The sequence below is a fragment of the Neovison vison genome, chromosome 12 (assembly GCF_020171115.1).
Source record: "Neovison vison isolate M4711 chromosome 12, ASM_NN_V1, whole genome shotgun sequence".
NCBI classification, from domain to species: Eukaryota; Metazoa; Chordata; class Mammalia; order Carnivora; family Mustelidae; genus Neogale; species Neogale vison.
In genome coordinates this window covers 73,100,305-73,125,530 of record NC_058102.1, presented here as the reverse complement: position 1 = coordinate 73,125,530, position 25,226 = coordinate 73,100,305, and the positions used below count along the sequence as shown (strand labels likewise).

Genomic DNA, 25,226 nt, shown 5'->3' with positions numbered 1-25,226 from the left:
GATCCCAGAACCCTGAGACCATGACCTGAGCCAGAGGCAGAGGCTCAACCCATAGAGTCACCCAGGTGCCCCAAAAGAAAAATATTTTCTCAAGGTCATCTAATATGAATTCTGTAAAAGTCAGTAAGCAGCTACAGACACAAGTGAAGAGTACAAATTTAAAAAAGGGGTGGGGGCAGAGTAGCAAAGACACATCCTTCACTGTACCATAAATATGAAGCTCCATTAGTGTTCCCACACCAATATCTCATAGGAGCCCATATTTCCAGGTTCTCAGGAGTACTCTCCATTATTGTATAGGGATCAGACAGCATTCACGTGTGATGATGTCAAGCCAAATACGTACTGATACTGCTGAGTTCAAGGTCTAGACTTGGGTCCATAAGCAGGGTTAAGCTACCAGGCTTTGCTGGATCCCAGAGCAGACGTAGAGAGCAAACCCAATCAGCATCCAGACACCAAATTTCAGCCAGGTGCCAGCTGACATCTGCATCATAAGGCAAACATTCACAAAGATGCTCAGGAGTGGGAGGAGAGGCAGAGCAGGGACCTTAAAGGGAAGGGGAGTGGAGCTCTGAGGCTGTCTCCAGATGACCCCAGTGATTCCAGTGATGACCACCAGGAGCAGCACAACCACTGTGATCGGCCCTGGGTCTCCAGAAAGCAGACCTGGCCAGTGGGCCAGCACCAGGCAGAGGAGAGTCAGTAGCAGCACAAGCAGTGAGGAGCAAACATAGACAACCTGGCCAGAGAGTGGAGTGGGGGTGGGGCTGCCCAGAAAAAATAGTCCCTGTAAAGTCAGCTTCCCTACTGCAGGTGCAGTCTCCTCCTGTGCCTGTGTTTGATTTCCCCCATCCTTCTCCTGCATCTGCACTTCATTTCCCCCATTCTCTTCCTGCACCTGTGCTTCATTTCCCTCATCCTCCTCCTGCAGCTCTTTTTCATTTTCCTCCTTCCTCCTTTCAGGCTGATACCTGATGATGAGAACACAAAAAGCTACCAAGGAGTAAGATATCAGGGTGCCAATTGATCTCAGGTCCAGAAGATCAGTGAGTCCATAGAAGAATACCATGATTGCTATGATTATGCCAAAGATCAGAGTGGACAAGATACGGCCATATGTGCCAAAAGCGAACCTGGTAAGGACTGGGAACAGGACACCATCCTCTGCCATCATGGATATCACCCAACGTATGGGTAACGTAAAGCCCCAGTACGTGCTGACAAAAATACTACAGAAAATTGCAAAAGCGACAACATAGTAGGCAGGGACCCAGCCAACATGGAGAAATGCCTCAGGCAAGGTACTCCCAGGTTGAAGTTGGTAGTAAGGAACCATGAGCGTAAGTGCTGCAGAGACACCAAAATACACGAAAAAGCAGATGAGCAGTGAAATCACAATGCCCATGGGGATGGAACACTGGAGATTGTGGGATTCTTTGACTCTGGTAACAATAACGCTGAAACCTATGAATGCATAGAAACAGGTAGCTGATCCACGGAGAATCCCCTGGAAGCCAAAAGGCATGAATCCTCCAGAGCCCAGAGGGCCCAAGTAAGAGGTGCCATTGAGTCCGGCCTGTATGTAGTCCTCTTCTGTGAGCTTCCAGTTGTGTAGGTCCCCCTTAATGAAGCCAGAGATGATGAAAAAGCTGAGAACCAAAAGCTTCACCGAAGTAAACCCTTGAAAAACTCTGAGGAAACCAAGCCGACCCATATGCTGCAGCTCCATGCTGAGAAACAAAAAGACGACAAAAAAGTAGCCTAGATTGTCTGCAATGACTTGGGGAACATACTGTGAGATGATCTCATGCTGGGTCTCAGAGATCCGGTTTTCAAAGATGGTGTTAAAAGTTACAATCCAGGCCTGAATCATAATAAATGCATCAATAACAAAGGAGAGGATGAGGTTCCAGCCAGTGATGAAAGCCCAGAGTTCACCTACAGTGATGTAGCTGTAGAGATATGCTGAGCCACAATGGGGAACCCGGGCACTAAATTCCGCATAGCACAACCCAGCCAACAGTGATGTTAGACCTGCCACCAAAAAGCAGATCACAGTGGATGGTCCTGCTTGGTTACTGGCCACCTCATTAGCCAGGAAGTACACACCTACACCCACTGTGCGGCCCACACCCAAGGCCACTAAATCCAGAGTGCTCAGTTTTATGCCAGATCTAAACTCATCCACTTCTTCCTCCAGTGGACGTCTGCATACCAGCTTTTGACCAAACTTGCTAAGTGCCTGACGCAGCATTCTAGCTGGAATTGAAGAAGATTCTAAGGATCAGTGAGCTGTAGCAAGCCCAGGGAGTCAAGGGTGCTGGATCTTGTTAAGTGAGGCTGAGTTAAGCCATGTTGGGTGGGGACTGCCAGGGTCATTTGCTCGGGCTTCAGAGCTGCTACTTCATATTTCTTCTTCTTTCTTCTTCTTTTTTAAAATTTAATTGGTTATTTTTTATCTTTATATTATTTTATTTTTTTTTCAGTGTTGCAAGATTCTTCTGGTGTGTGCTATCCTTCCAGAATGCCTATGGAAACAATAAATATTTACTGAACAATGGTGTTCAACCAATCAACTGACAATCAGAAGTTGCATGTAAGTTGTTGCAGCCAAGTATCACAGAAAATGACAGCAAAAGAGACCATAGAAAAGTTAATCCTGCTTCTCCTCCAGAAAAAGTACCAAATACCTCCAAACATTCTGTTTTTGTTTTTTAGATATTTTTCAGTGGGCTCCATGCTCAGCATCTCCCTCACTGGATCAACATGAGAATTCCACAAGAGGATACAAACTAATACACACTGCTGGTGGCAGTGTCACTGAGGCACCATGTGAAGCACAATCTTAGTGGAATTCAGAATACATACACAACTGGACACTGTAGTGGCTGAATGGGTGAATGTATCTGAAACAAACATAAAACGTGGATTGGAACAGCATTTGTTAAATAACTAGAAAAAGGGCCTCTAGTGAGGAGGGGAAATGCAAATAGAGATAAGGATGAAACAGGATAATAAAATGCCTTGAAAAGGGGCTAACTGGGCATAATAAGAAAATAAAATAAAAATTAAGAAAAAGAAAGAAAAGGGGCCTGACAGGAAGCAATGGTGCAAACATGCCATGACTGAGGGAGGGACTGACTCCATTCTGTGCACTGCAGGTTCAACACAAGATTGCAGGAGGCAATGTTGTTAGAGTACCTGGTACAGAACCTGGTAAATGACAGACATTCAGTTGATTGAAATTGAAAATGGAAATGGAATCCTGTAATTGCCAGGATATGGAGAATACAAAGAAGGAATACCTGCTAGAAAGAGGGTGAAGAACAGGAAAGATGGGGCACCCATGCTACTAGAGCCCACTGAATCCAATTCCTCTCTCTTCCAGCCCCTTCGGCTGTCTTTGGATGCTCTTGTATTTGCCACTAAGGATGCTTCTGCCATATTTTCCTCTTTGGGAAGCATCTGCAGCCACCTACCATTCAACAAAGACGCAACAGTGGTTTTCAAGATTTGTGAATCACAAACCCCTCTGAGTTGGGTCCCTTCAAAAAAAAAAAAATGTCATACACTCTTCTGAAGTGCATCCATGGACACTGAGCAGGAATCCTAGAGGAGGACCATCTGCATGGCAGGGTAAGAGGGGGGCTAATGCTTGATAGTTTATATTTCCTTCAACTGCGCTGTGCAGGGTGGTCTTTGTGCTCCTTCCACTTTTTCTGAAGACGAGGGAAAGTGGGCCTACAGACAAAGTATCAAGATCCCAGAGAAGCAACCCAAAGGATAAAACATCTGGGAATTACATAATCAGTTTTTTCTGACTCCAACAGGTGCAGGCAGAAAAACAAATGAACAACGAAATATACAGAAGAGAAAGGATAACCATGTCTGGAAAGCCTGAGAGAGCCTACCACAAATCCAGTTTCTAACACCATAGAGAAACATTATCTTCAAATGCCATGTTCAGATATCCCCAGTCTCATGCAATAATCTACAGTTATTCCAATGGTTTATATTCAGTCCAGGCTCTCTGACCCAGCTGCCAGAGCCCCAAGCTAATTCTCCCCCTACCTTCAGATACATCACTTCCTTTCTGACTCAGCTCCTCACATCCTGCCTTACCCTTCCTGGGATGAGCCAGTGGCCAGGGTAAGTGACCTGCCCTGCTAGGGATGCCCTTCTCACTCCTTTCTGCCCAGTCTTGACCCTGCAGCCTCTCTTAGTCCTATTCTACAACCTTTCCTGCATCTAGAAGCCTTTCCTAAGCCACCCTGACCGATCCCATCTCCAGCCTTCCTTCCCTTCCCACTAGCGGTCACTGCCCATCCTGATGGCCAGCTGAAGCTAATTTTCCCCATCTGTCAACTGGTGACCTGAGCGTGTTCCTTACATTCCTTTATAGTCTAAGAGCTTCCAGAGGGCAGGGCCAGGATCTATATACCTCCTCCTCCTCCTGGATTCCACACGCCTATCTCCAACCCTCCGTACACAACAAGGATCTGCTCATAATTGTAACAAGCAAACAAAAGAGGCATTTAGAACAGAGAAAATGAATAGATAGATGTACTGAATAACTACTGTAACTTGAGATTCCTTGAGGAAGTGTGGTTGTTTTATTTTGTTTTGTTTTGTTTTGTTTTTGGAAAGAGAGAAAGGGCCAAAGAGAGGGGTACACAGGAAACTAGAACATGCACCATCATGTATTTCAGGAGTGTAATAAGGACATTTCCTAATGATGAACCTGAGTCTATGAATCTGTTTCATGGGAAACAGTCCCTCCCAAAAAAGGTGCTTGCTCAGGGGAAGTGCTTCAAGAAAAGCAGACAGGGGCCAGGGAACATGAAGCAGCTTGTATGGATTCCCCCTTCCCTCCCACCTCTTCCTTGTGTTTCTCTCAGTGTCTGAGCTCCTTCCAACTGCAAAATCGAAGTTCCATCCCGTGTTTCCTGGAAGAACTTCTGTCAAGTCCAACAATCCACTCCCTGAAGAGCAGGCTGTCTTGCTTTCCCAGCCAGCCCCACCCACTCTCCTAAGTCTTAGAGATCATTATGTTCCCTCCTCTGTCTCTAAGAATGGTGCTGAGCTCACTCTGAACCTTTCCTTTTCAAAACATTTTTCCAGGGCAGTAACTGCCACTGGTTTCTGTGGTAGGGAGTTCATACTCCAGCCAATCAGGAAGTTGGCCTGAGGCCTCTACTTAATAGCTTCAAAGATACTGTGGGCATCAATTGCTTTGAAAGTGTGGGGAAGACTTGAGAGGAAGGCTAATGATGCCATTAAATAAGTGTTTTCAAGGTCTCAAAGTTTCAGAGACATGGACTATAAATGCAACATCACCAGAGATTATATTAAGCCTCTATATCCAAGCCAGTCTTTCTTACTCCCAAAGTGTATAAATACTCTCGTCCTCCTTAAAATTTCAAGACAAGAAGCTCCAGAGCCATCCAAACCAGTGGCTCCAAAACAAGCAAGGATAAAGTCTTTTGGATAGCTGGCATTTCCCAGAGTTTCTGAAGTCCTAACTCAAGCAGCCCTGGGTTCTGGTAAGAGACAATCAGGAATACAAGAATAAAGGATTTGCGTTCAAGGCAAAAGTTTGAAATAATCCTGAGTGTGGTGCATGTGTAACCAGCATTTCCATCAGGGAAACAGTTCAGGAAATCATAGGAAACAGTATACAGAATGAAAGCCACCATGGAAACTGGGCCTGAGTCTCATATTCAAGGGAAAAATAATAGCTTACAAAATCAAGTAAAATACATAATTTTCCCATTTTCTCTTTTTGTTTGTGCGTTCTCTAGAAGAGTGTATCCGAACATGGTCTGTCATTTATTAATTCAACAAATAAACTGCTCCCTAATTATTTAGTACTATGGATAAAGTAAGGAAAAAGAAAACCTCCTCCACTCAAGTTGCTTCTATTTTTGCAGTAGGAAGCAAGAAAAGCAAACAAACAAAAAACCCCGATTAGTAACAGGTTTATATATTGTGTTATTAGATTGGAAATCAGTGCTACAGAGAAAAGGAAAGCAAGCAGATTTTACGGTGTGCTCACAGTGGGTGTTGGACTTTAAAATGGGTGGTCCAAGACAGACTCCCCTTCACATTGTTGCACAACATTCACCACCAGTCATCTCCAGAACTTGTTCATCTTCTGCAGCTGAAACTCTGTACTATTGAGCAGTAGCTCCCCATTCTTCCCCCTCCACAGCCCCTTTCTACCACCATTCTATTTTGTGTCCCTATGAACTTGACTGATCAAGGTAACCTCATGTAAGTGGAATCATACAATATCATCTTTTTGTGACAGGCTTCTTTCACTGCGCATAATGTCTTCAAGGTTCATCCATGTTGTAGCAGATGTCAAAATATCCTTCCTCTTTAAGGCAGAATAATATTCTATGGTGTGTATATCTCACATCCAGGTTATCTGTTTATCCACTGATGGGCATGCTGGTTATTTTAACTACTGACTGTTATGAATGATGCTATTATGAATATGGTATACAAATATCTTTTTGAGGCTCTGTTTTCAATTCCTTGGGATATGTACCCGAAGAGGGATTGCGGATCACATGGTAATTGTATATGTAAGTTTTTGAGAAGTCACATTACTGTTTTTCAACAGTGGCTGCCCATTGTACATTCCCACCAGCAATGCACAAGCATCCCACTTTCTTCACTTCCTCGCCAGCACTCATTATCCTCCCTGTTCTTAGTAACAGCCATCCTAACGGGAGTGAAGTGACACTTGGCTGGTTTTGAGAAGTAACAGGGAGTCCTGGGGGGGGGGCAGGACACAGTGAGTGTTGGGAAAGCAGTAGGGGGTGAAATCAGAGAGAAAGCAGGAACCCAGATCCTTCACAGAGGGTCTGAGAATCCCTGTGAGGACCTTGCCTGTTACTCTGGGTGTGATGGAAGCCTTAGAGAAACTGAGAATTTCACATGTTGTCTACCGATTTTCATATTCATTTCATAAGACAACGACCGATTGCCTTAACTGAAGCTGCTCATAGTCTAGATTATCTCCAAGCAGGAGTCCATCACTTGAAAATCAAACAAAAGTCAATTTAGTGTCCTTCACTACTTTAGGTATTTCCCACCAGTATTGTGGATAATCAAGAGCTGACATGAAGATAGACAGTGCTTTTTTCTGGAACTTGGTGAAATTCAAAGACATGCAAAGACACAGATAAGTAGACTCGTAAAAAGGGGACAGAAACCATGTGAATCAGGCACTCACAAGGGCAGAATTAAATAGACGAATCCAGTCCCAAACCCCAGATACCTCGGAAAGGACTGCCAGCAATGTCTGAAATACTCAGAGCTAGAGAGAAACAGATCCTCAAAGGGAAGCCTGAAAACATGTTTCTATGAAGCAAAAAAATACCTCTCATAAGCTCACCTCTCTGGGCAACAGGGATGAAAGCTTCTACATCCAAATAAGAAGTCCAATGAATTATACAGTTTCGCAACTACAAATAATCTGGCATGAATGTTTGCCTATCCACCAAATATAAATATTAGAAAATATATACTTATGTGGGGGGGGGTGGGAGAGAGAGGGTAGAGAAAATCATGGCGCTGTCCCTCCTGGGAAAGGAGGAGAGATAGAAATGAATTTTCATTACGGTGTTTTAGGATTCCAATGGCAGTTAGGGGAGGGAAGAATAGTAAAATCTAGAAACCAAAATAACATTTCTCTCAGCAAGGCAACAGGCCATGGACTTCTATTTTCTTTTTGCTGTTTCTTTCCAGCTGAGGACCGCCTTATTGATCCTCCACTCTCAGCATGTATGACCACCACCCACCCTAGGGCAAAGAGACTCCACAGTTTGCCTCACATCATATTCCTCTTCTTACTTCCCCTTTTCTGTGGCCTCTTAATAGAGGTCTTGGGTTACCTCCAACCTTCAAAGAGTTATTATAAAAACGGGACTGCAATACAGGAGAAGGCTGCTCATTCTCCTGTCCTCAAGTAGAACAATAATAGACCTAAGTAGCAGTGAAAGTCTAATGTCATTCATCATTCATTCATTAATTCAATAAATAGTAAGCACTTTCTAAATGCCAGTCCTAGTGCTTGATCCTATAGACACAATGGAGAGGAGAAAGATGTGTTCCCTGCCTACATGGTACTAATTATATTTAGCAATGTTCTTATATAATATTCCTGCCCAAAATGTGTAACCTGAACTTAATGACAAAATTGATAAGTCTAGATTCATTCCTAGGTATCTTATGATTTTTGAACATCAGTACTCTGAAAACTATAGAATACTTATGAAAGAAATTGAAGAGGACACAAAGAAATGGAAAAACAGTCCATGCTCATGGACTGGAAGGAAAAACATTGTTAAAATGTCTATATCACCCAAAGAAATCTACACATTGGATGCAATCCCTATCAAAATATGACCAGCATTTTTCACAGAACTAGAACAAAGAATCCTGAAGTCTGTATGGAACCACAAAGACCTGTAGCCATCAGAGAGTGCCCCCCCACCTGGAAGTACAATAAAGCCCTATCACATTCTTCCTGACTATGACAGTGCCCCACACAACTGAAGTGGGAGTACCCTCTACCGACCTTCTGGAAAATGACACATTCCTCAACTCTCAAAAAGACACACACAGACATTTACCCACACAAAACCACTCCCAAACAGGCAGTTTCCAGCTCTCTATCAAATCCAAATAACGGAGATTGTATTTCTAAGTTTTTCTTTTCACTTTTTCACCACATTTTCTGTGGCTCCTGCTTGAACAGGACAAATCTTTTCCCACACATGCACATCTTGCTGGCATGAACATCAGACCTCACACAGACTCCCTCTCTCTCTAAAAACACTCAATCCAAACCCTGTTCAACATGACACTACTTCCAGAAATGGCTTGGTCACACCTACAGATAGGATTGGATCTCTCCAGTATGTTCCACTTGCCCCCTGCTCTCCCCTCACTAATGTCCAGTGGCAAAACTTAGGGTCTAGAACTCTGAGCTGGGGGATATCCAGGTTAGAGACAAGGGTAGGAATAGTACGTAGTGAGTGGAGCCCAGGGGCAGAGTTTCTTCCTGATGATGTTTCCAGCTTGCCTTTCTTTCCCCAGTTGAAGCCTGGGGTACAAAGACTTAACTGGCCACAGCCAAGGAAGTACCCATGGGGTTTACAGATCAGTTTGGCAAAGTCAGAGTCTGACAGAAGAACTGAAATCCAGGTCTCTTTCACCACAACAAAGTGAAAGTACAAGGGAAGTAACCCAAGGCAGCCTAGACAAAATGCACTATCTGGGACATTTATGATTTGCTCCAGTGTCATGTTCTTGATGTGTGACAACTGAACAGACAGACAACGCAAAGTTTTATTCTGTCCACTGCTTTACTTTATTTGGAAAACAAACTACCTCATGCTTTGACATTGGGTGACATGACATGGTTCTCCACTGTAACAACTACAAGTAAGGCTCATCTGCAGAAGGGAAAGTGGTACAATAATGAAAGGATTGAATGGGTGTAGAATAGGACTTCACTTGTTTCAGGAGGATAGGGAAGTATCCTCATAGTGTAAACTCCCAGAGAAAAGGTGTTTCTGTATTTGCTACCACTTTGCCTGCACTGCCTATAATAACTACACAGTCTGAACAGAGAAATTGGATGGTCTATCAAGTAGAACCACAGAAGTTTCTAAGTGACAAAGACGGGATTCAATCTGTTCAAATTCAGATTTCAACTAAGTATAAATGAATACAAAGGAAAATTCAGGAACTACAGAGAGTCTTTGTGCAAAAGAACTCAAGCAAAAGCACCGTTTCTCCTCCCCAATTTATCTACACCAGCACCATTACCCCCAAATCATCACACACTCAGTTACACACCGTGCAAGACGTTGGTGGCATATACAGAATTGTCCTCTCTGGGAACTTAAAATTTAGTGCCTCATGACTACCTCCCCACCTGTCCAAATAAGTAAAAGATACATAAACTGTGAAACAGGAAGGATATTCTTAAGTAAAATATGAACAGTCAAGGCAAGGACATGTCAAGGTCCCACATGGCTTACTGGCTGATGTAAGGTAAGAGAACTAAGGATCACATTTTCCAAGGTTGGCAAGACTAGTAAAAATCTGTGCACTGTGGGTCAGCCAGAGAAGTCTGCATGGAAGAGGCAGGAATTACTCCATCAAAACATTGTGAATAACTCTTTCCTCAGAAAGCATCAGTTCAAGCAGTATCTTCAGCTTGGTCATGATCCAAAAAGTAGAGCCTCTTTAAGCCTTCCTTCCATGACCCCCACCAAAACCACAAAACAAACTCCACCACACCTCAAGCCAGCAAATCCAATTAACCAACTAGAAGGGTCCAGTTACATATTTGCTACAGATACTAATACAGATCAAGATTCTAATATATAATATTAATAATAATGATAGTAATAATAATTCTAAGTACCAGTCTGTGCAGAAAAGGAAGAGAGAAACCATTGTAGTAATAATAAGTGCTTAATTTTCCTCTTAGAGAAAGAGAAGCCAGAAAGGTTGAAAAAAAGCTGAAGTAACCAAATTCAGCTCATGCTAAAGAACATAAATATCTCAACTTATTTCCCAGGAGTCTTCAAAAAGCAAACTCCCCAATCAGATCACTTACCAGGCATCCTCCCACCTAGGACCTACTTTGGATTATACTCTGTTTGTATGTTACTTGGAAAACTCCTTTGTCTCCCTTTCTAAAATAAAACTCCTTAGACTAGAACCTGCTTCATGTTCTCTCCACAAAGCTAGAAACCCAAATTCTCCAAGTAATACTTACTAGGTGCAACCAAGCCTTTAATGTGAAGGGATGGCAGCTCCCAAACTGTCTGCCCATTAGACCAAGAGGAAACACAGTCACCTCCTCCAACTCACCTACCTACCTTACCACCCCTATGACTACCCCTCTCAAATCCCATGCCAGTCTGGCAGAGGCTGAATGCCAAGTCACTAAAAACCCATCCTGGTGGAGACCTACATGCTCCACACCAACTGTATGTAGACCAAATCCATCCACCCCAATGTAGACCAAAATCAATGTAGATGTAGACCCAAACATTTTACTTCCCTCCTACAAAATCATATGAAGGCCCTGTTGGCAGCGTCAGTAGGCTAGCATCATTGCACCGCTATTGAGTAAGCAGTCAGATAGCCAGAGGTTCTCTAGAGGCTGTATAGACTTCATATTGTCCTGTAACATTCTGGGATGTTACAAAAGGTGCCTTTTCTCAGTCCTTCTGGAAAAACGTCAGTAAAGACAGAGTGAAATGCAATCTTCCTCATCCGTGCTTTGACACATTTATAAGATTAGCCTCAGTCAGAAGCTATTTTTCAATTTGGAATATGCTTCATGTAGAAATTGGTCTTTCCTCATGTTTTGCTTCAACTAAGGTTAAACTGAATCTGCCTTCTGGAAGCACATAACACATATCAATTGATAATGGAGAAAAGCAGCCCAAGAGCTGCTAGAGGGCGAGAGAAGGACAACCTAGAAATCATCGCTGGCCACATGTAATAAAAAACATAGGTGTCCCGCATGGATGTGCAGTGTTGTCTGGGCTTCTGGGGTTGGGGTTCTGCCCGCAGTGTACATGACAGTCTGGAGGCAGGGAGGGTGGAGAACACCTTAAGGTCCAAGAGCCTTCAAAATAAAAAGGGCTGCAAATATGTTTTGTGATAACAGCAAACCATCTCTTGGTGACTCAGAATTTTATTGACTACAAGGCAGCCACATCCCAGGGGACCTTGGTAATCTTTCCTCCTACAGCCTGACCTGGTCTATAATCAATCCCCACCATAACTTTTTAAAATTAGGTAAAAAACACAGGGAGATATTTTCAACAGGTATAAAAATACATATTTAGCTCCTTGACCCTGGAGGGAAAAAACCTTGAAATCTTCTCTGACAATGAGCAACCACTGTTGGGGGCTTCGTGCCTAGAAGGTGTTAACCCAATAGAGCAACAGTTCTTGGGAACCTCTTCAACCGAGGACCTTCACAGGTGGTGAGCTAGAGTGCCACCGTGTCTCCCTGGTGATTGTTATGAGAACATTGTGAGGTTTGGCTTGTTGCCATTGCAGCTGCTGTCTCAAGACTAAGCTAATAAGGCTCCTGTGTTTTGTGAATATTGGCCTTATGTATATACCTTATGGCCTAGGTATCCAAACCACGAAGGTCAAGGCTGTCTGATATCTCTGCATGGCCAGCTACTCTCAGGCCAACATAGAAACTAGCACCAGATGTACAGGAGGTGATTCCCTTACTGTGTGGTATAAATCAGAACTCTGCAAAATAAACTTTGGCACTTGCTTGACACATTCGCCTGTGTCCCCACATTCCCTTTCTTCATTCTCCTATCCTTCAACCCTGCTCCCTCTTGTCGCACAGGCCGTGACAGGTGGTGCCTGAACAGGGACCTGAAGACAAGTGGCATCTCAATTGAGGACTTCATATCAGGTAGGAGAATCCAGGTGGTCTGGAATGACAGGAGTAAAACATGGGGACAGCTCAGTCAACCCAAGAGGGTTATTTTTTGCAGGCCCTGCAAGCTCTTCTAAAGGAGAGAGGGTCAAGAGTCTCTCGCAAGACTCTTCAGGGATTTTTTGAGGTTGTTAGAGATTTATGCCCCTGGTTTCCTAAGGAAGGGAGTGTAGATCTTGAACATTGGCACCACGTGGGTCAAGAAATTAAGAATCAAATTTTCGCTCGCGGCACTGCAGCAGTTCCAGAGGGTACAATGAACCTCTGGTCCCAGATTTGGGACCTTTTGGACCCTGAACATTCTATTGAGTTATTGTCTTTAAACTCTCATTCAGTGGGAGAAGAAGGTGAGGATTTTCTAATATGCAGTTTAAGCCCATCTCAATCATTCAGGTGGAGACTGCATGATGTTGTTGGCGCCGACTCTCCCCTCTTTGGAGAAATTATTCAATAAAAGTCATATATCTGAGAGTCCTCCCGGTGCGGTTCCTTTACCACCCCTGGTATTGATAACTTCAGGGTGTGATGAAATTGAAAAGGATGATGTTTATCTTGATGATGATAATGTCTACCATGTTAATGAAAGATCCCCCGGGGCTCCAAGCACCCCGGAATGGACCCCTTCTCAGGAGGAGACCCCCGGACCCAAAAACCAAGCCGAGTCCACTGATCAGATGCAAACAGCACGAGGTTTATTGAGTTGACACAGGTACCTGCGGGCGATCAAGTCTTAGGAAGACTCGCGCGCCAGCCCTTTGTTTAGGGCCTTTTTATGGGGTTCGGGGAAGCGAGCGCATACGTACAGAAGCAGAAACATAGTTACAAGGTTCTTATTGGCTGGTTTGAATGTAAGGCATACTCGGTGTTTGTAGATTGGCTTTGAAGGACCCCGGCGCGCGAAGAGAAAGGTGGGGAGGGGGAGTGAGGAGGGGGAGTGGACCTTATTACTTAGCAGAGAAACATCCTGCCTACGTGACTAGGCCCACATACTTAGGCGACCCCCCTTGCCCACATACCTATGCACATAAGGTATCCTGTTTAAACAGGAGACCAGTATCACCCCCTAAAAGCCAAGCGGTTACAGAAAGGCAAGAGAGCGGTTAAACAATTAACTGGGGGAAGGGTCTAACAGGGGAAGGGCGAAGGCAAACGATTACAGAAAAGCCAAGAAGCAGTTAGTTAATCAATGGCTGGGGGGGGGTGTCTATATGCGGAGTCTTTCATTTCCTCTTCTCCAGCTCCGTTGCGCTCCTTTTTAGATACACCATGTAAACAGCTGGTACCAAATAATCCTTTAATGCCACAGTGTACTTATGTTGGGGTTAATACTACTCCCTCCTTAGGGGGTGAATCTAAGATAAAATCGGCCTGTGAAATCCCGGATACTGGATGGCAGGCGCCAAGTCATAAAGTGAAAAAGTAAGACCTAAATGTGCTGCTTTTCCTGTAATGGCTGCACAACAAAGCGCGTGGTCATTTTCTGTAACGGGAGTAACACCGTTACAGCATGCTTTGTATCAAGCCCAACAAAAAGGGGAAGATGTTGCAGAGTTTTCTGCATTGCCTGTTACTGCCAACCAACAAGGACAAAGAATTTACACAGCTCTAAATTTCAAAGTCTTAAAATAAATTAAACCCGCCACTGCTCAATATGGTTCTACCGCTCCTTTTACTTTATCTCTACTAGATAATTTGGGAAGGGAAGCTTTGTGTCTTGCTGATTGGAAGGTCACATGCTCAAGCATGTTTATCAGGTGGAGATTTCCTATTATGGAAGGCTGAATTCACTGAAAGAGCTAATGAAATGGCCTTGTATAATAGAAGAACGCAGATTCCTATTACTTATGATATGTTAGTAGGAGCTGGAACTTATTATGATGTTGGCACTCAAATAGATTATCCAGAGATTGCATACACTCAAATTAATGAATGTGATCTGAAGGCTTGGAAGAAATTACCTACTACAGGGGCCCGAACTGAGGAATTATCTAAAATTCGACAGGGACCTGATGAGCCCTATCAGGACTTTGTGGCCCATCTCTTAAAGGCTGTAGGGAGGATTGTATTGGATGGTGAAGCTGGGACTATTATAGTCAAACAATTGGCTTATGAAAATGCTAACTCTGCATGTCAGGCTGCTATAGCCCTTGGAGAAAAACAGACACTTTAGAGGATTACATTCAATTGTGTGCTAAAATTGGGCCTTCCTATATTCAAGGAGTTACTATGGCTGCAATATTAAAAGGAATTTCCCCTCAAGAAATGCAGTGACGCCTTATTAAATCTAAGGGAGGACAATTTAATAATCAAGCATGTTTTCAATGTGGCAATTTTGGACATTTTCGTGCTCAATGCCCCCATTATCTAAACAAGGGCAAAGTAAAGGTATGCCTACTCCTCCCAATAATCAAAAGAGTAAGCCTCAAACTTTATGTCCCTGTTGCCAGTGAGGTTATCATTGGGTAAATGAGTGTCGATCCAAAACAGATAAATTTGGCCAACCCCTTCAGGGAAACTTCAAAAGGGGCCCCCTGCGGCCCTGCCAAACAATAGCAGCCCTCTTACCACAATTCTCCCAAGCAAACACCGCAGACTTGCCCAGAGTCAACAAATTATTCCAAGGAACCTGCTCCAGTGCTGGACTCGACTTAGCCCCAGATGTTGCTGTTTACCTTGAGGCTGAGGAACCCCCTTAAGCAATCACTACCGGAATATGGGGCCCCTTGCCAAAAGGAACGTGAGAGCTTTTATTAAGCAGTTCTAGCTGGACTATGAAGGGGTTAATTGTTCATCCTGGAGTTATAGATGAAGATTACACAGGAGAAATTAAAATGATGGTTTCCCTCTCTTCTGGGGTCATGGCTTTGCAACCTAAAATACCTATAGCACAACTGATCTTGTTACCTAGAGTACAAACACAGAACCAAAGTGTAAAACCTCAACGAGGGGAACAAGGATTTGGCTCAAGAGATGCCTATTGGATGAGAATTATTACTCTGATAAACCATTTCTGACCCTATATATCCATGGTCGTCCATTTCAGGGCTTGATTGATATCGGAGTTGATTTGTCAGTCATAGCACTCAAGGATTGGCCCTCTCAATGGCCCCTCAGAAGCACTACCACTCCCATAAAGGGAGTAGGTAATACATCAGCTCCAAAAATTAGCTCTAACCACTTACCTTGGCAAACTTCTGAAGGCCATCATGGCACTTTTCAACCTTTTATATTAGATATAGATTTGTACCTTTGGGACAGAGATATACTAGCTGATATGGGACCAGTGTTAGAGACACCTCCCATTCCTAAAGAATTGCAATCTCCTATAGTTATTCAAATGATGCACAAAATGGGGTATGAAACAGGCAAAGGCCTTGGAAAGACTTTACAAGGCCCTATTGAGCCTCTATCAATAACACCTAAAACTGATAGACATGGTGTGGGTTTTCAGAAGGGCCATTGACTAGACCACATGCTATGCCTCTACAATGGTTAACATCTACTCCTTTGTGGGTGGATCAATGGCCCTTGCCTAAAGAGAAGTTAGAGGCAGCAAAACTGTTAGTGGCTGAACAATATGCTCTTGGTCATCTACAGAAAGCTACTAGTCCTTGGAATAGTCCAATATTTGTTATTAAATAGAAATCTAGCAAATGGAGATTATTACAAGATCTCAGGGCAGTTAATGCTGTGCTACAACCAATGGGAGCCCTGCAACCTGGACTACCATCTCCAACTGCTATTCCACTTAATCATCAAATGTTAGTTATAGATCTGAAAGATTGCCTTTTCCCATTCCTCTAGCCCCAGGGGATAGCGATAAATTTACTTTTTCAGTGCCAAGTACAATTTTTTTAGAACCTTATGATAGATATCAATGGACTGTTTTGCCTCAAGGAATAGCTAACAGTCCTACTTTGTGTCAAGAGTATGTTTCTTGGGCCCTGACTCCTTTTAGAGAAAAATGTCAGAATCAAATATACCGTATGCATTACATGGATGATATTTTGCTTTCAGCAAAAACTGAGATATTGTTGCAACAGGCCTTTAAAGATTTGTTACAGTTTTTGGATCTATGGTCTAGTTGTGGCACCAGAGAAAATTCAAAGACAGCAACCTTTTGAATATCTAGGATATGTCATTCATAATAAGAAAATAAAACCACAAAAAATCCAAATTAGAACACAGCATTTGACAACTCTTAATGATTTCCAAAAATTATTAGGTGATATTAATTGGCTTCACCCATCTTTAGCACTTACTGCTGAACAATTACAACTGCTATTTCAGATTTTTTTTTAATTTTTTTATTTTTTATAAACATATATTTTTATCCCCAGGGGTACAGGTCTGTGAATCACCAGGTTTACACACATCACAGCACGCTATTTCAGATTTTAAAAAGGTGATTCTCATCCAACTTCGCCACGGCAACTAACTGAGGCAGCTAAAACTGCTCTATCTCTGGTAGAACAGGCTATCTCACAAGCACAATTAACTCAAGTTTGCACAACTGAATCAATATATTTGATCATATTATGTCCACAAACTTTACCTATTGCTATTTTGTGGCAATCTTCAGGAATTTTGGAGTGGATTCATCTTGCTATTCATCATTTAAAAGTTATCAATCCAACTTTACAAATGGTAGCACAATTGATAACCAAGGGACACAGAAGGTTGGTTCAATTATTGGGACAAGAATCTGACTTTATCATTGTGCCACTAATTACAAAAGAACAATTATCCACTCTACAAATGCAAGATACTGATTGGCAAGTTGCTTTGGCCTCTGTCAGGCCTTTGTCCTTTGGCCAAGACAGATTAAATTCCACTTACCTAGTGATAAACTTTTACAGTTTCTTAATCTGACTGCTGTCATTTTTCCTAGCCTTGTCCTGACAACCCCAATTATTCATGCCCCAACTGTTTTTATAAATGCAAGTAAAACTGGAGACATTGGAATCATTTTCATTTCCACCTTGTATCATACTACTACTAAACTACATTATAAAACCTCTTCAGTGCAGCAAGCTGAATTAAAAGCCTTCCAATATGCTCTTCAACTATACCCTTTCGCCATTAATATATACACAGATAGTCAATATATGGCTAAAACAATTCTTTGATTAATCTCTGCCTTTATTCTTAACAATGATGAAAAAATATTTCATTTATTTTCACAGATTCAACATCTACTACAAACCAGAACTGAACCTCTTTTCATTTCCCATATTCGTGCCCACACAACACTTCCAAATCCACTTTCCAAAGGTAACGCTCTAGCGGATGCTTTAACTCATGCTGCTATTTTTACTCCCTTAGAGGAAGCACAGAAAAGTCACAAAATGTTTCACCAAAATGCACAAGCATTATGACGGGAATTTAAGATTACCAGAGAACAAGCTTGACAAATTGTTAAATCATGTCAAACCTGTCCAACTTTCCATACCCCACCATCTTATTCAGTTAATCCCCGCGGACTAACTCCTAATTGTCTTTGGCAGATGGATATTACTTTATATAAACCCTTTGGTCAGTTATCATATTTGCATGTTTCTGTAGACACCTTTTCAGGATATATTTTTGCTACCACCAAGCTTTTACAGATGTGCAGAATCATTTATTTCAGGCATTTGCGTACCTGGGTCATCCTAAAGCCATTAAGACTGACAATGGCTCTACATACACTTCTACGGCCTTTCAACAATTCTGTTCTACTTTCCACATTGCTCATTCCACAGGTATTCCATATAATTCTACAGGTCAGGCCATTGTGGAACGAAGTCATGCTAGTCTCAAAAATGCTCTGAAAAAGTTAAAAGAGGGGGAGATCTTACAGGGTAAACTTAAATATACAACTCATGTTCATTTATCTCTAGCTTTATAGGTTTTAAATTTTTTGAACGTAGATACTGTGGGGAAGACTGCAGCCGAGTGCCTCTGGACTCCTGATTTCTCACCACTTTCATATGCCAAGTGGAAGGATCCCCTCACTCACATGTGGTGTGGGCCCAATCCTGTCCTTAGGAGGGGTCGGGGTTTTGTTTGTATTTTTCCACAGGATGAGGAAGCGCCGGCAAGATGGGTGCGATTTCTCCCTAATAAAGAGGAAGATGGCCAAACTTTGGCTGAGTGAGCCCAGGAGACGATGTTCTCGACGTCAAGCAACACCTACTTGGGGCACCGTGAAAGCCCCTTTCTTCTCAAGCTGTGGTGTTAGTAAAATTCGCAGATAAGCCTGTTACCCCAACCAATTTGTTCTTAACATTCTTTGCTTTGTTAACTGCTGCCTCAGAGGCTCACCTTTATTGGGCCTACATGCCCGATTTGCCTACTGTTCAGGCAGTTACTTGGAGTGACCCGTCTCCAAGGGTCCAGACAAATTTTACCTGGGCTTTTGGAGGCATAAGTGATATTGTCTCACCTGATACTGCTGCTCATGAATTTAATTGGACGGGCCTCACCTCGGGCCCTCCCATTTGTTTCAGTTTCCCCGAGATAATCAACAACCAGTATATGGGTGCCTGACTGCTTCTAACTCCTCACATACTTTCAAATACTTAGATGGTTTCACCATGAGTTCTGATGGGGAGGCAGAGACTTCCATAGCTAAACCAGGAGCTAAGGAAGAACATTGGACCCTGCTGGAGGTACAATCAGGAACTTTGCCCATTCATCCGGTGGTCGGGATGACTCCTTTAGATCATCCTTATTGCGCTACTTCTAGTACCTGGCACACCAATTCACCTCCTTGGGAAGAATGTTTGCAGAGACATCCACAGGTTCTTACTCCCCATGGTATCACTGATGTCTCTATTACTGATTGGTCTAAGAGCAAAAATCTTAACTCCCAAAGGTCTCAGACTGCTGGTATTGATTCTCTTAATGTTCATCTTAAAGCTATCCCTTGTAGCATGTTTTCTACACCACAGGGTATGTTTCATCTGGAGCTTTGGAAGCTTGTGGCTGCTATGGGACCTGTTACCACAGATGCACTTCTGTCTGGTGCCTAGAAGGGGTTAACCCAATAGAGCAACAGTTCTTGGGAACCTCTTCAACCGAGGACCTTCACCGGTGGTGAGCTAGAGTGCCACCGTGTCTCCCTGGTGATTGTTATGAGAACATTGTGAGGTTTGGCTTGTTGCCATTGCAGCTGCTGTCTCAAGACTAAGCTAATAAGGCTCCTGTGTTTTGTGAATATTGAGTTATGGCCTAGGTGTTCAAACCACAAAGGTCAAGGCTGTCTGATATCTCTGCATGGCCAGCTACTCTCAGGCCAACATAGAAACTAGCACCAGATGTACAGGAGGTGATTCCCTTACTGTGTGGTATAAATCAGAACTCTGCAAAATAAACTTTGGCACTTGCTTGACACGTTCGCCTGTGTCCCTCCTGTTCCCCACATTCCCTTTCTTCATTCTCCTATCCTTCAACCCTGTTCCCTCTTGTCGCGCCGGCCACGACAGACCACCTTATCACACTTGACCTGCTATTCTGCAAAGTGCATACCGATGTCCTCCCTAAGACAGTAAGACACAGAGACTTTCAGAATCTCCAGTGAGAAACGAGGTAAAACATGAAGGAGGCAGCAAAGGCCAATGAAAAAAATCTTCATTCATTCCATGGACATGTCTAAGCATACTATGTGCTGGGCCCTATGGGAAAGACAAAGATGAAGAAAGGAAGCTCTGCACCAGGTAAGCAAGGGAAGGCCACTCAGGAGGGCAGGGCATAGAGAAGGGAAGGACGCTGGAGGAGAAGCACCAAGAAATAACCTCCCCTAACTCATATTATACTCATCAGAGCTGAGAACCTTTCTGGGCTGGAGGAGAATGTGCTGGTATTCCAAATCCTTCTGACCTAAACAAACCTACTTGCCGTTCCCAAATGCTCATGGTCCTGGTCTAACAACCCCCAAACCAAACGCTAGCTCTGGTGCCATGAAATAACCTCTGCTCAGCCCCACAGGGCTTCTATAGCCAGTGGCATTCCTAGTCCAGCCATCTTCCTCCCTGGAGGAAGTTTTCCTCCAACTTTTCTCAGTTTTCCTGCCAACTCTATAAATAGGAGAAATCACTTACCCATGGGCTTTCTCTGTCTCAGAGGAGAAATAGGAAGAAAATGCAAACCAAAGCCAGGCGCAGAGAAGGAGCTTGGCCAAGAAGAGTCAGGACTTGGAGGAGAGCTCAGGGAGTTGAGGCCCTGGGGAGGCAAGGTCCTCATGGAGGAGGGGCCTCAGGAGTGTGAGCACTAACAAGGCTGGGCCTCAGGGAGTTGGGTCCAAAGTGCAGAAGGGGACTGGGAAGGATGTGAAAGTAGGAAGGAGGTGGTTTAGCTGGAATCCTGGAGCAAGGATAAAGGTTTGCAACGGAAGACCAGTGGGGCCCTGCATGGATGAGGTGATGGACTGAGGGCTTAAATGGGGCTTTGTTGGGTGACCTTTTTTAGCTGTGATTTTAGAAGTAAAAAACTTTCCAAGGTCCTGGGTGTGGACGAGGTCTAGCTGGCAAGTGACGAGTGTGGGGAGCCTGGTGGAGTCCAGCCTGTGGTGATTTGGAAGCCAGTCCCAGATCCAGTGAAAGAGCCCACTCAGCAGTCCTGTAATCAAGCACAGAAGCACCTCCCCCGACGCAGCTGCCTCTCCCAGCATCTTCTTCAGCTTCCTCTACCACCACCATTCATCCTGGCCCCTCAGCCACCTTTCCAATCACACCAGGAATAAAACTAAAAGGGACTTGTCTTAAGCTTCACCACGAGGGATTTCCTGAGACAGTCACTTAGCGTTCACAGCATATTCTGACTGAATGAGCATCGAGCCTTGTGCTGGAGGAAGTAAAGACGTAGTCCCTGCCTGTAGAGCTTCCTGCTCTAGATAATCATAATGAAGGGATCCCAAGACCCTGGCACTGTGACCAAAGGAAGGTGCTTCCTCCTTCCCAGAATGTTAATCTTCAAACAGCAGCAAAACTTCTCAGAGGAGGAGAAGGCGGGAACTGCTTAGAGACCCAGGGCTGAATGCACAAGTGATGGGCCCACAGTCCATGGGTCACAAGGAAAAGGGGCACCACTGTCTCTACTTGACATGGGTGACATGCCTCTAAACCTTGGATTATGTGACTCAAAGACTTGGGGTGGAGGTGGGGGGAGGGGAGAGGAGGTCAACAGCTGGTTCCTAAAGGGACAGAGTCTATGCTAACTATACTAAAACAGAGCATTGAACTTGGAGCAGAAAGAAGCGCTTCAGATCTGAGGAAGAATCTCCAACTGAAGAAAACCTACCAATCACACTTACCCTGTCCTAACACATCTGCAGGAGACATGGACCAATGGCAATAACAGAGCACCTCCTGTGTTCCAGGTGCTATGTGGGGGTAGGGATGAGTGGCCCAGCCAAGACTACAGAGCCAGAATTCCTAGAGGCAAAGGGGACAGGCAGGATTGGAAGGATGGCTGTCATGACAGAACAGAAGGGGAAAGATATCTGGGTGATTGATCTGTATCTGTTCCAACAGTCCTAGGCTATCTCCCCTACCTCAGCTGGGATTTCCCCAGATGACACCTTCTTGAGGCCAAGAAAGGCAGATGCATGGTAGGGTCTGTCTCTCTGTACATCTGGTCCCCAGATCAATCCCTTCTCTTTTCTCCCTGTGCTATTGGATGCCTGCTGAGTAGAGAGTGGGAGAGTGAGGGGAAGCCCAGGGCCCCCAGTCGCCAGATAATAAAAAGAATTGACCCAGGTTCTTCTTTCCATACCTCCCACTGGCCACCTGCTGTGGGCTAGCAGCCTAGAGGCCCAAGGGCCTTGCATTAGGCATGGCCCAGCCCAGCGGTTCAGGAGTGGTGCCTTGAGCCTTGGCGCTACAGGCCATGTGCCTCCAGCCTCCACTGAGCCCCGGAGACCCCACACTAGCAGAGACCCTAATCCCTCTGTTCCCTTGTAGTCTACTGCCCACCCTAGGGCTCCATGGAGAAGGCAGCCTCCTGAACTACTTCTAGCCCTCTCTGGAGCATGCCTAGACCCCCTGAAAGCTGGAGCTGAGCTCCAGACTCCCTTCTTTGTCTCCCAGGGCTGTTCCCAGAGTCCATTATAGGTGGTGCCAGTGCCTTCAACCACACCCCAGCACCAAGGCCAAGATTCTCAAAATGGACTTGCTCCTGGTTCTCCCTGCAGCTCAGGAGTCTGCTGCCATCTTTGCTGCCCTTAGTGTTGTGACCTCGGTCCAGCTGGTCCCACAGTGGACACAACGCTCCGAAGGGCCTCCTGCCTCACCCACTGGTGTTGTTGCCCTTTGTATAGGCCGCATCCGTCTCTGCCACCAACATCACGGCAGCCACCACCATTGCCTTCGTAGGCACATCCTCAATGGTCGCCGTTCCCGGGCTCTCATCCATCTGGGAGAAAAAGACAAAGAGCAAGGGGCCCTACACATGCACCCTCTGCACCAAGGAGTTCCAGAACAGCTACAAGCTCCAGAGGCAGAGGCCATCCACCCAGTTGCCAGATGGCCAACGGATGGCCAGATCCCCTGGTTGCTATGAAGATGCCCACCATGGTGCTCCTGTGTCTCCTGAGGGACCTCAGCTGAGCAGAGTCATCTGGGGAGGGCGGACTGTGTTGTGGGGAGCGGAGAGGCCACAGGGGCACATGGTGCACAGGTGACAGGTGGCAGGTGACTGTGACCATCTCAGGAGGTGCACACCTGTGGGAGGCGCAGCAACCCTTCTGTGGTGTCTTCCATCTGAAACCACAGAGGCTATCAAAATGGACTAGGAGCCCTGACCATGCCCAGTGTGTCCACATTGCGGCAAGCACAAGGACCCTGTGAGCTACTGCAAGGGCGCACAGGACAGGAGGTGCAGTGCACAAGCCCTACAGCCTCTCCCAGGGTGGCCAGAGCTTCCTCTCAACAGTCACGCTCCACAGAGCCCTCCACAGATGACCCTTCACGTGTGACATGTGTGACAGCTGTTGCTACAAAGGACCTACAGCAGCACACACGGTACCCCAGGGGGAGAAGGTGCAGTGTCACATGTGTGGCAAGACGCCAAGGGCGGCTTCCGTTTACGACCACACGCAGGTGCTCTGCCAGGATGTCACCCTGTCTATGAGCTCTGCAGCAAACGTACCCCAGAGCTCTGTCCTAGGAGCAGTGGTGAAAGGGGCCCGGCAGACCAGACCCCACACACCTTTTCCCTCGGTTGTGGTGAAGACCCCTGGACAGTGGGCAGGGTACTGAAGACAGGAGTGGCCACTGCCTTGCCCCTCTCCTCTCTGTACCCTCTTCCCTGCCTTCCAGGTCTGTGAGCCTTCTCCATGATGCTCCTTGCTCCCCTCCTTCCACAGCCCTCCCACTACTGTCTTCTACCCCTGAGGGAGTTACTGCTTTTGTTTCTTACCAGGGGGAGAGACAGGAGAAAGGAAGGGCATCATAGATTCTGTCCCAAATGGGGAAGGGGTGAGACTGTAAGAAGGGGCGAATCTGGGAAGACAAGGGTACAACCATCAGAAGGTGGGGATGTTTGGGGTCAGGTTCTAGACAAAACAAGGAGCCACTAGAGCCAGAGGAGGGATAAGAGACAGAATTTTAGGGTAAACAGTGAATCCAATCACTTTCGGACCTTCTTGTAAGCAGACAGCCTAGACCTTCTGTGAACCCTGTCCCCATTCCCCCACACTCCATCCCTGAACTTTTCTTTTCATCCATTTCTCACAGGATGTAAGCTCTGTCCCTAGCCATGTCATTTTTTTCCCATGTCCCCTGCATGTTCCCACCCTTTATCCCTCCTATTGCATGGAACAATTACAATAAATCTATATTTTAAAAAAAGGAGAATACTAAGCCAGGCCTGGGGGAGTGCAAAGGATGCAGAGTTGGGGCCAGAAGTCTCTCCTGGAGGAGGGGGACAGAACGGGGGGCACTGGCAGGTGGAGCCCACCCAGGTGATGTCACAGGAAGTGTCTGCACCTTGAGGTTGGGGGAGGAAGAGAGAATGGAGAGGGCAGCACTGTGAACCAGAGGTGTGGGGAGAAGCTGAGAGACGCACAGATAAGAGAAGCAGGGAGAGAGCTGGGAGGGAGGGCAGATAGAGGGACCAAGAGTGGGGAGGGAGACAGCACAGGACGTAGATAAGGGAAGATGCGGGGGAGACACTGACAGGCTACAGGGTGAGACTCAGACAGATGTGATGGGAAGAGAGACCCCCAGACACTGAGGGAGGGGCGCAGGGAGGGGGACAGCCAGAAGGGTGATCTGAGGGCACACCCAGTCCTGGGACATCTCAGACCCCAGAAATATCTGTGGATAGGGAGGGTGGAGAGGCAACCTTCCAGAGAAGTCCTGCAGAGAAGACCTGGGAGCAAAACCTCCAGGTTCATCCCACTCCTGTGCACACTTAGAAGTGTGATGACGTTCCGAATGTCCAGGGCTTCCATGTAATAACACCCAGGAGCTCGTAATTACATTTCTTTTCCAAGATGAATCTTTTAGCCTCCTCCTTCCCTGTGGACACACATCTTTTATGAAACACACTGAACCACATCCTGGACATTTGAAACTACGTCCATAGAGGTGGGCTCAATTTTCAGCAGAAGAAACTTAGAATCCACTTTGGAAAAGAGTTCCCTTGAGGCGGGGTAGATCAATGCCAGGACCTCACACACACACACACACACACACACACACACACACATCATGCTCACATGGGCACACAC

The 25,226-nt window shown here is 45.2% G+C and overlaps 1 protein-coding gene across 1 annotated transcript; it reads right to left on the bottom strand.

Annotated features, from left to right (window-relative positions):
• Positions 1 to 391: 391 nt before the first annotated feature.
• Positions 392 to 2,257, bottom strand: LOC122890931 (cationic amino acid transporter 3-like). Its single transcript, XM_044226366.1, has 2 exons — positions 902 to 2,257; positions 392 to 802 (listed from the first exon to the last, which is right to left on the bottom strand). The coding sequence occupies exons 1-2, from the start codon at positions 2,255 to 2,257 to the stop codon at positions 392 to 394; spliced, it is 1,767 nt and encodes a 588-aa protein (XP_044082301.1).
• Between the last annotated feature and the right edge of the window lie 22,969 nt (positions 2,258 to 25,226).

Coding starts and splice junctions, on each gene's coding strand:
- LOC122890931 (XM_044226366.1), bottom strand. CDS start 2,257: ATGCTGCGTCAGGCACTTAGCAAGTTTGGTCAAAAGCTGGTATGCAGA. Junction 803..901: donor ATGAGGGAAATGAAGCACAG/GTGCAGGAAGAG, acceptor GCAGTAGGGAAG/CTGACTTTACAGGGACTATT.